The sequence below is a fragment of the Rosa rugosa genome, chromosome 4 (genome assembly GCF_958449725.1).
Source record: "Rosa rugosa chromosome 4, drRosRugo1.1, whole genome shotgun sequence".
Taxonomy (NCBI): domain Eukaryota; kingdom Viridiplantae; phylum Streptophyta; class Magnoliopsida; order Rosales; family Rosaceae; genus Rosa; species Rosa rugosa.
The window spans coordinates 39,850,597-39,866,566 of NC_084823.1; the positions used below are offsets into that span (position 1 = coordinate 39,850,597).

The 15,970-nt window shown below is 35.4% G+C and overlaps 1 protein-coding gene across 1 annotated transcript; it reads left to right on the top strand.

Moving 5' to 3' along the window:
- The first annotated feature begins 13,460 nt into the window (after positions 1 to 13,460).
- On the top strand, positions 13,461 to 15,566 carry LOC133707321 (cytochrome P450 714A1-like). The gene is made up of 5 exons (XM_062132878.1): positions 13,461 to 13,815; positions 13,899 to 14,125; positions 14,229 to 14,485; positions 14,607 to 15,003; positions 15,090 to 15,566. The coding sequence occupies exons 1-5, from the start codon at positions 13,548 to 13,550 to the stop codon at positions 15,513 to 15,515; spliced, it is 1,575 nt and encodes a 524-aa protein (XP_061988862.1). The 5' UTR covers positions 13,461 to 13,547; the 3' UTR covers positions 15,516 to 15,566.
- Positions 15,567 to 15,970: the final 404 nt, after the last annotated feature.

Here is a 15,970-nt window from a genome sequence, read left to right on the forward strand (position 1 = left end):
TTTGCAGCAAATTGGGGAAAAGGCAAAATCAGGTTTTTCTGTGAAAATTGGTTTCGATTCATAGCATGATAATTGAGTTTTTTGATTGTGCTCAAGAACTCTAGTTGCATTCCCGGCGTGCGTTAGGCTAGAGTAGATGGTGACCGGATGAAATTTACAATTTCTTGATTGTTCTGTGGTTTCTTGGAATCGAAACAATTTTGGTTGTGCTTGAATATGCATGATGAATTGATTGCTTATATGGTATTGCATCTGTGATCGTGTGACAATGTATGAAGAATCAGAATCTCCCAAAACTTTACACATTGTAGAAATTGACAGATGCAAGAGCTTAATTTTCTTATAAAGACAATGATCTGGGTAGAATATAAAGTTAAAAGCTCATGAGTTTTGTGGTTTTCTGTTGGCATAAGTGAACATGGTGCATAAAGCATCCTTCATTGATGTTGGCAGAAAGCATATGGTATAACAAAACTGAAATTGTGTCTTGTGTTTTAAGACTATACTTTAGTTTATCTTCCAAAGAAGTGGTCAAGTATGGTCTTAGAATGCAAGACAGCAGTATGCATGCTTAATGGAAATATATTTGGATACTTGGAAATTTTTCTTCTGTTTAAAGATGTGGATGAATCTCCTTGGATAACATATTTTGATTAAACATGGCATATTGATAAAGAACTACAGAATATTAGGCTTCTGCTCAAAAGTGATGCTTAATATTGTTTTATGTATGGACTGACATGAATGCAAGTATGGATTGTTTAGGTTTTCTATATGATCTTGTATTGGATTGTTCTTGTTTAATTTAGTAGCTTAAAACTTAATAAAACACAAAAAACTTAAAAGTTATTTTCTTTACAAATTGAGAACTCACTTGGATTTTGTTTTGATGCTAACTGGAACCAACTATAGAGCTTGGCTAGACTCTGTAGAAAATTATATGGGAATGCATGAGAACATATACTATTGCTTTACTGAGGATAAGTCTGCAGAGTTAAATGATAAGAGCACCAAGAAAGAAACTGATCTTTACAAGAAGTGGCATAGATCCAATAGAATGGCTAAAAATCTTCTGTACCTCTATGTCCAAGACTGTCAGGGGAAGTATAGAAGAGCTTGAGCTAGCATCAGATTTTTTGGAACTCATAGCTGCTAAGTTTAAGGAAAGTGAAAAAGCATAAGCAGCTAGGCTAACTAAGGAGTTTCATGATTTGAAGTACACGGGTTCAGGTGGAGTTAGAGAGCATATTATGAAGATGATCAATATAAATGGCAGACTCAGAGAGCTCTTGATGGGGGTTAGGGATGAGCAGGTAGTGCATTATGCACTGCATTCCCTACCTAATAGTTTTAGCCATCTTAGAACCAGTTACAATTCTCAAAAGGGAAATTGGACTCTAGATGAACTTATATCCATCTGTGTAGATGAGGAAGCAAGACTCAGGGAGCTCTTGATGGGGGTTAGGGATGAGCAGGTAGTGCATAATGCACTGCATTCCCTACCTAATAGTTTTAGCCATCTTAGAACCAGTTACAATTCTCAAAAGGGAAATTGGACTCTAGATGAACTTATATCCATCTGTGTAGATGAGGAAGCAAGGATCAAGGAAGAAAAAGAACCTGCTACAGCCATAAACCTCATAGAGAAGCCTAAAAAGAAAAAGCCCTAGAACAAGTTGAAGCCCACAAAAGCCATAACTAAGAGTTCAACAGCTGCAGTGGCCAAGGAAAACAGGCCATTTAGGTTCAAGTGCTACTTTTGCAAAAGAGTAGGACACATGAAAAAGGACTGCACTGGCTACAAGAACTGGTTAGCCAAAAAGGGTAAGATTTTTTCTAATTCAATTTTTTCCTTAAAAATTAATCTTATAAATGTTGAACCACAGTCTTGGTGGATAGATTCAGGCTCACCTATTCATATTACCAATTCTTTGCAGGGATTCATAAGGAGGAGAATCCCAAAAAGTGATGAAGTGAACCTGTGTGTGGGCAATGGCATGAGAGTGGCAGTCAAGGCTATTGGCACCTTAAAGCTTGATTTAGGATTAGGAAAATTGTTAGTTCTCTGGACAATGTTTTTTATGTACCTTCCATGAGAAGGAATTTGGTTTCAGTTTCTTTTTTAGTAAAATCTGGTTGTAGACTTGTTATTGATAGTAATGAAATTCTTATTTCTAAAAATTCTGTTCAAATTGGTTCTGGTGTTATTGAATGATTATTGGGGAATTTGATTCTACACCCAAATTCACACACCCCTTTTAGAATAAACCCATCCATAAGAGTGTTTTAATATAAACCCAAACCAATTAATTAGGTTTATTCAAAATAAAAAAAAACCTATTAAATAGGATAAATATTAAAACCCAATGTTGTTAAGAATTACTAAAGCTGCCACTATCAAATTCCCCATTCTCCTATTAAATAGGATTAATAGTCAAAATCATCTAGCAAAGATTATGGAGTTTGATTGACGTTATTGTTGTTATTACCTTCACTTTAGGTTTTAATCAGTACTTAATTTTAGGTGTTTACATTAATCTCATTATTATGATACAATGATGAATTTTTGGTATGTTTCTTTCTATATATAGAAGCTAAGGAATTCATACATCATTTTTTCTTTGGGTGGAGACCTTTCACAAAGTTGCATATGATTTCAAAGGATGATTTCAAACGACCTATTCATGAGATTTATTTCATCAATTTCTTATGGGTTAGAGACTTTCTTTCAAATAGGTACATATATCATATTCGTAATTCAAATTACCTATTCATTAGATTTATTTAGTATAATATATTTGTTAATCCCTTGATTTTGTGTAAAGCTTGAATTGGATGGATTTTTAGTAATTAGAAATTTCAATTTATGAATCTGGTACAAAACTTAGTTTCATTCCTTCAAAATAGAATCGTTATTTCTAATTACCTGATACTTAGATTGCTTTAATATGTAATACCTATGATTTAGATGTTTGTTTTTGTAGTTTTAAATTATTTGTGTGACTCTATATCGTAGGTTGTTTATTCCATAACCTATAGTAGTACATTGACAATTAATATACCTATAATTTAGATAATATATTTTGGATATATGTATGTAAATCCTAATAGAGTTTTACCTTTGAAATAGATCTATGAAGGTAATTTGCAATTGTATAAGGAATCACAACATGCAAGGCACTAGTAGTTGGGAGATTTTTGAAGACTACATTGCAAAGTGCTAGTCGAGATGACGGATGAAGTGTTATAATGGTCTTTATATTAGGTTCGAAAATATAAAGTTTATATTTCAATTGTAAAAACAAATTTAAAATTGTTTATTTCAATACTGGATGAACGTCATTTACGGTTGTACTCATTGTCCCTATTTCAATAAATTTTTAGGCTTATTCCTTCAAAAAGAATGTGTATTTAAATTACCTTGATATTAGAAATAAGTTTCTTAATATTGTAAAGTTCATTTTCAATTGTAAAACAATGAATGATAATAATGAGTTTGCTAAATTATAGTGCAAAAACTCTTGCACATTCAAAATTATTCAATGCGCCAAAATTAAGGGATAATTATATATTAAGCAAACCCTACAGTTACACATAACTATTATGTGGTCCTTGACCACCCCATAGAATCAGGCACCCATGTGGAGAAAAATGTAGGGGTGAAAAAAAAAATCTTAAAGCAATCAATCTACATCAAGTACATTTTACATGGGCTAATTACATTAACTCGACCATTTTAGAAAATTAATGAATATGGAATGATTGTATAACTACACCTATTAGAACAGATAAGGAAAATAACATAGCTTAATGAGAGGATGTTTAATCATGTCAATAAAGAGAAATATTTATATAATAGAATCTGATAATACACAAGCTGGAGGATAGGATGTTTAATCACGTTGACATATCTAATGATAGGAATATCTCCACAAAAGGATGTTATCTCCACAAAAGGATGTTTAATCACGTTGAGAAATCTACGAAATCTAATAGGAATATCTACATAAACACATCTACTAAAAAATAGCAAATATATAGATCAAATCTGAAAGGAAGAGATACATATACAATAATTAAGGCAATTAATATTTTAAATAAGGAATATCTACACAAACATATCTTCTAAAATATGGCATCAGTTACATACAATAATTAAGGCGATTAATCACGTTGAGATATCTAATAATAGGAATATCAACACAAACATATCTACTAAAAAAGGGCAAATATATAGATCAAATCAGAAAAGAAGATATACAATAATTAAGGCAATTAACCGTCTTTAAATAAGGGAAAATAAATTGAATGTATAAAATTCTAATTTGTGTTGATAACTGATGCCATATTTAAATTCAAAAAAAAAAAATCAACAGCTATATTTGATGCATATTTTCCTTATTCAACCAGAAGGGTAAAATAGTCAAACTAAAAAAAAACGTGAAAAAACTTAATTATAGACTTAAAACCTATAAGGAAGGTTCAAAATGTGAATGGGTGTAAATTAAAAGAAAACATATGGTTGGGTTTTTCTTAAAAGGGGCTTCATTTTTTGGGTTTTTTTCTAATTTTCTCATGATTATTTACAGTTAAATTGTTCAATGACTCAAGAAGAAATTTTACTTGTTGAAAATAACACAAACAGTACTAGCACTTTAACAGGTGTTAAAAGAACCAAACTAAATGAAAAGTCTGCATTTTTGTGGCATAGAAGACTCGGCCATGTTTCAAAAGAGAGACTGAAAATTTTGGTGAAAAACAAAATCCTAAATGAACTTGATTTCTCTAATCTAACAGACTGTGTGGAATGCTTTAAGGGAAAAATAACCAATACAAGGAAGAAGACTGCATATAGAAGCCAAAATTTGCTAGAACTCATACACACTGATATATGTGGTCCATTTAGGCATCAAACTATCTGTGGGAATGTATATATATTTCATCACATTCATTGATGATTTCTCTAGATATAGTTATGTTTATCTACTTTCAGAAAAAGCACAAGCATTGAAAGCTTTTCAAATCTTTAAGTCTGAGGTAGAAAATCAACTAGAAAAGAAAATCAAAACAGTGAGATCAGATAGAGGTGGTGAGTTCTATGGCAAGTACACTGAATCCGGCCAACAAAAGGGTCCATTTGCCTTGTTTTTGCAAGACAATGGAATTAAAGCTCAATATACAACACCCTATAACCCACAACATAATGGTGTTGCAGATAGAAAGAATAGGACTCTTTTGAACATGGTTAGGTGCATGATGTGTACAACTGGTTTGCCTAAATTTTTGTGGGGTGAGGCTTTAAAAACTGCAAATTATATTTGCAACAGGACACCTAGCAAAGTCATAGAAAAGACTGCTTTTGAGCTTTGGTGTGGCAGGAAACCTAGTCTTCATCATTGCCATGTTTAGGGATGTCATGCAGAAGCTAGGATTTATAATCCAAGCTTGAATAAACTTGATCCCAAAACTGTTAGTTGCTATTTTATAGGTTATCCAGATAAATCTAAAGGCTATAAGTTATATTCTGCTCACCACTCACCTAGGATTTTTCAAACTCATCAAGTAAAATTCCTAAGTGAAAAAGTTCACAATACAAATCTTGAGGATTTAACCTCAGATTTTGAGGAAATTGTGTCAAATGAGAATATAAATGTAGCATTGCCTTTAGAACAAGAACCATTAGCAACTGAAACTGTTACAGAAAATCAAGATGCACAAGATCAAGTACCTGATCAGGAAATGCATCTTGATGATCATCAAGCTGAACCAGAAATTTTACCTGAACCAATCCTTGATGAAGAACCTCAAAATCCTCCAGTAGCTCAACCTAATCCTGAAAATCCTCAGCCTAGAAGATCACAGAGACCAAGAAAACCAAGTTATGGGGGGGGGGGGGGGAGTGACTACATTGTTTATCTGCAAGAAGCAGAAATTGAAATGGACTGTGCAGAGGACAATGATCCAACTACATTTAATCAGGCCATTGAAAGTAGTTAATCTCATCAATGACAGCTAGCAATGGAAGTAGAAATTGATTCCATGAGCCAAAATGCAGTTTGGGAATTGGTTGAACCTAACCCCAAACAGAAGCCTATAGGTTGTAAATGGGTTTTCAAAACCAAAAGAGATGCAAATGGCAATGTAGAGAGGAGAGACACAAGGCAAGGTTAGTTGCCAAAGGTTTCACACAGAAGGTGGGCATTGACTTTACTGAGACTTTTTCTCCAGTTTCTACAAAAGACTCATTTAGGATAATCATGGCTTTAGTGGCTCATTTTGATATGGAGCTGCACCAGATGGATGTTAAAACAGCTTTTTTGAATGGTGAATTAGATGAAGTGATTTATATGAGGCAGCCAGAAGGTTTTGTACAAGCTGAAAGTGAAAACTTAGTGTGCAGGTTAAGAAAATCAATTTATGGCCTAAAACAAGCTTCTAGACAGTGGTACAAGAAATTTGATTATGTGATTTCTACTTCTGGATTTACAGAAAACCTTGTTGATGAGTGTGTTTACTTGAAGACAGTTGGGAACAATTTTATTTTCCTAGTTCTCTATGTGGATGATATACTTTTGGCTAGCAATAACCTGAAACTTCTTAAAGATACCAAAAGCTTTCTGTAAAGGAATTTTGACATGAAAGACTTAGGAGAAGCATCCTATGTACTAGGTATTGAGATTAAAAGAGATAGGGCACAGAGACTACTTGGTTTGTCTCAACAGAATTATGTTACCAAAATTTTAAAGAGATTTGGTATGGAGAAGTGTGCAGCTGGAGAAGTTCCCATGTCCAAAGGAGATAAACTAACCAAGAAGCAAAGTCCCAAAAGTGATATTGAAAAAGAGAATATTGAGTCAAAGCCTTATGTCAGACTTGTAGGAAGTCTCATGTATGCACAAGTCTGCACTAGGCCAGACTTGTCTTTTACAGTAGGGATTTTATCAAGGTTCCAATCCAATCCAGGCCATGAGCATTGGGTAGCTGGGAAGAAAGTGTTGAGGTACCTGCAGAGGACTAAGAATTACATGCTAGTGTATAGGCAAGTGGAGGATCTGAAACTTGTTGGATTTTCACACTCGGATTTTGCAGGGAATTATCCAGACTCCAAGAAGTCTACTTGTGGATATGTGTTCATGCTTGCAAGAGGTGCCATTGCTTGGAAGACCATGAAACAAACACTTGTTTCAACTTCCACCATGCAAGCTGAATTTATTGCAGTATATGAGACTGTGTGTGAAGGACTTTGGATCAGGAATTTTTTGATGCAGACCAAAGTGTTGAGTCACATTGTGGCTGGAACTCTTGTGATTTATTGTGATAATGAAGCAGCTGTTTTCTTTAGCAAGAACAGTAAAAGATCAAATAATTCCAAGCATATTGACTTAAAGTATTACAGTGTTAGAGAAAGAGTAAGGCATGGTGAAATAGCTGTTTTGAGTATTGACACAAATTCACAGCTAGCAGATCCTTTCACCAAGGCATTGTCAGTGGCTGTATTCCAGAAGCATACAGCAAGCATTGGAGTTTTGGCTAACTTAGATGTTTAAATTCAGTGAGAGTTTGTCCAGTTGGAGCATTTTAAAATTCTGAGGTTTTTGAGTTCTTGTGTTTTCAGTTGTGATCTTTTAGTTTTGTTTATCACAACTTATTTGTAATGACAGTTTAAAGTTATAAATGAAATTTTGAGGTATTTTCAGAATTTGGTTATTGCTGCAGCTTTTGTTAAATGTTCTGAAAGTTGTCGATTTTTATACTTGCTATCAGATGGCTTAAATCATGTATATATAGCATGATGTTATGGTTCAAGCAATAATTTTAAGCCATCAGTGTTCAAAAAAATTTGCTTGAGTTTCTGGTTTATGAAACATAAAGTAGGACTTGGTATATGCCTTCTTGTTGATACACATTAGCATATATCGTATCACTTTTGGATTGACATATGTAGATTGCAGGAGCTTGTGTTTGTGGTTTTGAAACTCTGCATTTTTGTTAAAATGTATACTGTTTCTTGCTCTGCATAAGTAACTGTGATTTGACCATGTTGGAATGGATTTATGATTCAAGTTTGTTATCTGGCGCGCACTTTGGTAAGTTAAATTAGTTTTGATATTATATGGTGCAAATCATCAAGTATAATATGTGTCAGTCCAAGGGGGAGATTGTAAGAATCAAATATGGACTTGTCACAAATTATCATAATGTATATGATGATTAGCTTAATATCAATCCTAGTTTAACATGGATACAAACTGAAAATCAATATTGTAACTTAATGAAAGAGTGTATCAATTCATTAAGGTAAGTAATCCAATTCTTGGTCTGTAAGAAAGACTACAATGATGTGATACATTAAGAATCTAACTAGGAAACCTAAACCGATATGGACTGCTTTAATGGGAAGCTTCTTGAGGTTTAAGTCTCCTATATATATGGATGAATTGGTCCCTATTGCTACCACGATTATTGCATTAGTTCTGTCCATTGAGAAGCAAGGTTGGTAAGCAACAGAAGACTATATTCTAGTGATCGAGTTTGCAGCTGCAGAAGATGGAATCCATGCCTGTGATTGCTGCAGGTAAGTTTTGGTCTTTTGTGATTGTTGTCGAGTTGTTTTGCATATGATTGTGAGCATGAATATATGGTTTTACAGATCCTGATTCTCAAAGTTATGCGTTGGATTCTAGGAAATGGAAGGGATATAAAGTTCTGGACTTTTAATTGGGTTCTTGATCACCCCTTAATAAGCTACATTCCGCAAGAAAAGAGGCATTCAATCAATATTGAGAAAACTGTGAGTGATTACATCATTAACGAAATTTGGAATAGGAACAAATTGGCTACTGTTCTGAACAGCCCTATTGTTAACCAGATTGTTGGAATCCCCATTCCAATTTCAGAACAGCAAGATGGGTACGTTGGACCTGCAACTCAAGGTAAGTATTCCATTAAGTCTGCCACTTGGCAACAGCTTTCAGACTTACAAAAACATGATCAAATTGATCTCATTAATAAACTCTGGAAATTAAATATTGGGTTATTATCACAAATGGTACCTGAACTATACCTCAATCTTATCGATAGTACATGAACTTCAATTTTTATCACAACCAGTACCCGAACTTTTCGATTTCATTTTAAATGGTACCTAAAGCCACCTCCGGTCACTATTCCGACTAAAAACGGCATGGGAGGCATAGTGATGATTTTTGATGATTTCAAGGGTTGCAATCATATATAGTGACGATTTTTTTGGTAATAGACTTGCCTTGAACTTGTTTCTTTTTCTTTTTCTTTTTTTAGATTTGGCTTTTTTGGCCAGAATAGTGACCGAAGGTGGCCTTAGGTACCATTTAAAATGAAATCGAAAAGTTTGGGTACTGGTTGTGATCAAAATTGAAGTTCAGGTACCATCGATAAAATAGAAGATAAGTTCAGGTACACCAAAAATTAAATTATTCAGATGGCTGCTTCTTCGGGGCAGGCTTAAAACTAGAGATAGGCTTTCAAAGTTTGGAGTTTTGGATGATAACACTTGCCCCCTTTGTCAAGAAGATAATGAAACAGCAAATCACTTATTTGGCTACTGCAAATTTGCTTCAGAAGTTTGGAAGCTGGCAAATGTTGACACCTCAGGAAACTGGGAAGAGGGTTACCTTAAGGTTTTTAAAGAGCTCTTTTGCTACAGCCCAATGATAGTGTCTTATTTTGCAAGCTTATAACTATATGTTGGCAAATTTGGAAAGCTAGGAATGATGTTATTTTTAGAAATACATCTCCTAGCCCGAGAACTGTCTCTATAGCTTCTGCTGCCACCGTGCTCAGCAGCTCCACCCAGCTGACCACGGTTTGAAGGGAGCTGCCAAACACCCAACCAAACTTAATACATTCGCGACCCCCTTCCAGAGATTTCATTAAAATAAACTTTGATGGATCTGTTTGCTCGAATTCTGCTGCGGGAGGCTTTGTGTTAAGAGATATTGACTGAAAGCTCTTGCTTGCGGCGGCTCGAAATTTGGGGAAGACTACGGTTCCGGTTGCGGAAGCCATCTCTTTGCGTAACAACTTAGCCTGTGCCCGAGACAAAGGCTACAAGAGGATTGAGGTTGAAGGGGATTCTAAGCAATAGACGCTGTCACAGGAAACATTAACCCTCCTTGGCGACTGATCACCCTTGTTAGAGATATTAAGTAGATTGCTTCTTGCTTTGATGCCATTTCCTTTAAATATGTTCTTAGGGAGGCAAATTTTGTAGCTGATGCAGTGGCAAATTTAGGACACACTGTTACCTCTGAAGCTACTTGGTCTAATAGATTTCTGACGGTAGCTTCAAGAGCCTTGTTGTTTGACCGTGTAAACTCTAGGTGCTCCAGAGGCTTTAGTATTTAATATTATTTTATTTCTTTCAAAAAAAAAAACAATCAATTCTTGGATTCTTAATTTAGCTTGCCAAATTTAATGTGTACAACAGTTGTAGATTGATAGAATTTAGGATTAATTTCAGTTTTCCTACCTGAACTTATGGGCATTCTTCATGTTAGTCCCTAAACTTTTAATTTCATCAAGAATACCCCTGGACTCCTAATTTTCATCAGCCGTGTCCAATTCTTCAAACTCCATCCAAAATTTCCGTCAACTGATGACGTGGCAAGAGACAGAAGGGCTAAAATGGTCAATTTACATTTCATCTGCCTTTTTTATTTGTTTATTTATTTTTATTTGAAGGGGATCATTTTCTTTTTCTTTTTTATATCAGGACCAAGCTCCACATCTTCTTCTCTGTCTCTGACACCAAGGATCTCCAGATCGTGAACCTCACTCTTACGGTTCTCTATCACCCTAAGGTGAATCGCCTCCATAAGATCTTCAAAACCTAGGGATCAAGTACGACGAGAAGGTCCTCTCTTCGGCAACCACAGGAAGGCCTCACGGCGATCTGCTTGTGAAGCTGGCGTCAGAGTCGCGGTGGTGGAAGTGCTCGAGCGGCTTTGATGGTGGCAGTGGGTTCATGGACGACTTGGGTTGCCGGTATTTGAATTTTGTTGGTTGGGATTTTCCTTTTCTATTTTGTTGCTGGGTTCAAGAACATAAATATGTAGAATTGATTGATTCAATTGTTGCAATCTGGATTCAATTGCTGGGTTTTCTTCTAGCTAGATGGCTTCAATTATCTGTGAATTTTTGGTGTTGTGGTTTCCAATTTGGTAGTGGAGATGAGAGATTGAGGAAAGCATATGGGTTTAGAAACCTGTTGCAGTTCTAAATTTAAGAATCTGTACAAGAAAAATGCATGCTTGGGAGTGATAGGCTTGAGATAAGACCATGGGATTAGATAGATTGACCGTAATATATAACTTGGAGAGGCTGCCAAATCTAGCACCATTCAATTTCTGATTCGATCGAGTGCGAGATGCGGAGCTATTCGTACACTAGGTCTGGGCAAGCTAAACTTGGTAGAAAAACCGAACCTGGAAGCCGTCAGAGTCATTTTGCTTCAGATCGAAGGGACTGATTGGTCGAGGTTCATTTTCCAGGTATATAACTATATACGCCTTTGTTTAACTCGATTTGTTTATTTCTAGGATCAAATTCTCTGTTTTCCGTTGGTAGAATGAGGAATTGAAATAAATCATGTCTATGAGTTGGATATAGAAAATCGGTGGGGAAGGGGATAGAGAAGCGCACGGTGGTCGACTGAATTTTGAATTAAAGACTAAAGGACTGGGTTTTGGAGTGCGAGATACTGAGACTCTCAGTCTGAGAGAGAGTTAGATCGCAGACTGCTGGAAAAAAAAACTGAACAAGACTTGATATTGTGGCTCAGAGTCTCAAAATCTTGGAGGAGATGTTGTGTTCATATAGAAGAAAGAATCTGTCAAGAAATTGTGATTATGTATGAATACAAGACTTAATAACGTGGAAGATATTATTCCTATAAAGTCCTTATTTTCATTTTAAAAACATTGGCTTTTAATTATTATTTATTTATAATTATAATCAAATAGGGTTATTATCGGAATTTCACCTTTCTGTCGTCTGCCACGTCATCAGTTGACGGAAATTTTGGACGGAGTTTGAAGAATTGGACACGGCTGATGAAAATTGAGAGTCCAGGGGTGTTCTTGATGAAATTGAAAGTTTAGAGACTAACATGAAAAATGACTATAAGTTGAGGTAGGTAAACTGGAATTAATCCTAAAACTTAAGTTTAGTTTCCTTTTTCGATTATTTGCAAGTTTTACATTATAATGGTAATTTTGTGTGATATGGTGCTTGTAGCATAATGTAATTTTGCATTTTTCAATTCCTCCTCCACAATTCAGTGGGATCCAGCTGATATGTGTCATTTTCAGCAAAGCAATTGGGTCAAGAATCTTATTACAATTAATTAGTACCACTTATGAATTTTGTCACTTTTTTGTATGGATTTTTTCAATCTTCAACAACCACTTTTTGGATTCTTAATTAATTTAGCTTGCCAAATTTAATGTGTGCAAAAGCTGTAGATCGAAAGAAGAAACTTTTTCAGTTATTTGCAAGTTTTACATTATAATGGTTTCGTGTGATATGGTGCTTGTAGCGGAATGTATTGTCATTTTTTTTTTTTTTGGTATTGCTGGCATTGAAAGGAATAAGCATTTATCATTCTGAAAAACTGCTATTTTGAGTTTATCAATATTAAGCAAAATCATGTTTTTAGCATAAAGGTGCTTGCTTCCACGGAAAGAAAACTGATATTGATTCCTCTTATTATAGTACATGGACCCTATCCTAGCCTCTAAAATTTGACATCAAACAACCAATTTTAGTTTCTCTACAACTTCTCTTCTTTCCATATTTGCTTTTTTATCAAAATAAGGAGGATAAAAACTTCCATCATCAAAATAAACTTTCCTTATTCAGATTTGCATCAAGGACTCACAGCGGAGAAATTGTGACTGCCATTTCTATTCTCATCACTCCTTAAGGATTAAAGCATTGATAGATGATAACTTCATCTACATACAACGATTCTTGTTGAATTATTATTCGTATTTGATTTAGCAGCTTTTACGCCAACTAATTTATTTTAATTGTTCATAGATATTCATTTTTGGGAGGGCCGGCCAATTGATTCTTCTACATATTTCAATGTTATTAGGTAATAAATTAATTACAAAAGATCTGATTAACTTTTGGGAATTTTGAACATGATCCAAGAAATATCGAAATATATCATAAAATTTCAGTAAGAATATCGACGATATAAAGAGATATTGAACTGAGAGATAGCTAGAATCTGATTCATCTAAATTTATTGTGTGAAGTTACATAAGTTTAATAAAATCACAATATATATTACAGATTTATACTGATAATAGGAAATATGTGAAGTTCCTTGTAAGATACGGTCAGGCACCCCAAAAAAGGATATATGGGCACTTATTGAAGTTAGTTTAAAAGGGAGAGAAGGCTTCCCTCAACATAGCACAATGTATACCATTCTCCCCGTGCAAAACTTCTAATAATTAGCTCTCACACCACGTTTGCCTCAGAAAAGAGAGATCGAGATGGCAATAGCACTGCTGCTGACAGCTTTATTTGTTTGTATATCAAGCCTGGTATTGAGAGCGCTTAACCAGTTGTGGTTTAAGCCTCGAAGAATTAGGTCAGTGCTTTATAAGCAAGGCATTCGAGGACCGAGACCAAGCTTCCCTTTCGGAAACATTCCTGAGATGCAGTCCTCCATCAAGATTCCTAGTGATGCTCAGCAACATGTGCACCACAATTGGGTTCCCTCCATATTCCCATATCTTCACAAATGGGAAAAAAAGTACGGTACGCACGTTTGGAATTACCATGAGATAAATTATTGACAACAAGTTTTACCTTATAGTAACTAGTTTAGTTAAAACATGCAGGTCCAATATACATGTACTCCACAGGGAGCAAGCAACACCTTTATGTGAGTGATCCAAATTTGTTAAGGGGGATCAAACAGCATAACACCTTGGATCTGGGTAAACCTACGTACCTGGGTAAGCCACTCCAACCCTTGCTAGGTGACGGAATTGTCAGGTCCAACGGACAACACTGGGCCAACCAGAAAAAAATCATTGCTCCCGAATTCTTCCTTAACAAGGTTATGGTAAGTATATGTATATATTTACATGTATGAGCACGCCTTCTAACTTCTTGTTATCTTTTAAATTAAATTAGTATGAAATTAAGAGATTTACCACCGCATGTAGGGCATGGTGGGTTTGATGCTGGAATCTACAATGAAAATAATGAAGGAATGGGAGAGCCGTATACAAGAAGTTGGTGAGGATTCGAATGTTCTTGACATGAGTATTGATAAGGATTTGAAGACCCTCTCCCGAGATATCATCTCCAGGGCTTGTTTTAGCAGCTCTTACGCTCAAGGAAACCAGATTTTTGAAAAGATTTCTCTCATGCAGGAAGCTTTGTCGAAACCAAGTTTGCTTTTCGGCTTTCTAAATTTCAGGTTTGTCATTTGGGCCTTCCCAATTTCAAAGGGAACTCTAGCCTAATTTTTTTTTTCTTTAATAAATGGAGGGAGAGTGCTCTTCCACCATCATGTGATTGTCTATCCACCTAATCTTCAGGTTTCTTCCTTTTAACAATGACAAGAAGATATGGAATTTAAGGAGAGAAGTGGACGCTATGTTGCTCGAAATAGTGAGGCATCGCCAATCCGGTGGTGGTGTCCACAATGCACAAAAAGACCTACTACAAGTGCTACTAGAAAGTGCTGCTGCTGCTAACAATGGGAAGCATACACCTAAAACTGAACGTTTCGTTTTGGACAATTGTAGAACTATCTACTTTGTTGGCTCTGAGACCACTTCTCTGACTGCATCATGGACCTTGATGCTTCTTTCTTTGCACCCCGAGTGGCAGGAGCGTCTTCGAGCTGAGATTATTGGCATTTGTGGGGATCATGATCGACATGAACTCCATCGTTGCTTACAAGACATGGATACGTTAAGCAAATTAAAAATGGTACGGACGTACTTGAACTAATTACTATTATTATTTCTATAAATAAATTCAAAACTGTTGTTACATTAATTGATTTATCTCTGCAGTTAACAATGGTGATTCAAGAGAGCCTGCGTCTTTACGCACCAGCTGTCCTAACACCACGGCAAGCTCTAGCAAACATGAAATTGGGGGATCTTGATGTGCCACAAGACATGATCATATGGATAGCCATTGCATCGTTGCACCGTGACCCAAAAAATTGGGGTCCAGATGCTAATGAGTTCAAGCCGGAGAGATTTGCAAATGGCGTAACAGAAGCATGCAAATTTCCAAATGCATATCTGCCATTTGGTTTTGGGAGTCGACTGTGTATAGGCCAGACGTTTGCGATGATGGAGCTGAAGATAGTACTCTCTCTATTACTATCGAAGTTCTCATTTTCGCTTTCACCAAACTATCACCACTCCCCCGTTTTGAAAATGGTATTGGTGCCAGAACATGGCATCAATCTCCTTGTTAGGCGTGTTTAGGCAGCAGCTTATCAATTATGTATGCATAAATGTTATGAAATAAAAGTTTTATTTAAAAATTTCCTTTATTAAAGCACACAACTGAAATTAAAAATCATAAGCATATAAACAACATAGGAAACAAATTGAAAAGCACAACTGGATGCAAGTTTGGCCAGACACTAGATATGGTAGATGTTTGAATAATTGGCTAATGTCTGGCCAAACTTGCATCGATCTAGTTGTGCTTTTCAATTCAAACTCTATGAGATTTTTTTGAAGGTTTGAGTGAGTGTACTCATATCTAATGTGTGAGACTCTATAAAATTCAAGGAGTTAAGATGAAATTATTTAAGACTAAGATTAATGATCTCGATAATTACTAAGAATGATCGGGAGTCATTTTCAAGGAAGTGACATCTGCAATTTGAGAACTCGATAATTAAGTACACATCATGATGAGTTCGTTAAAATTT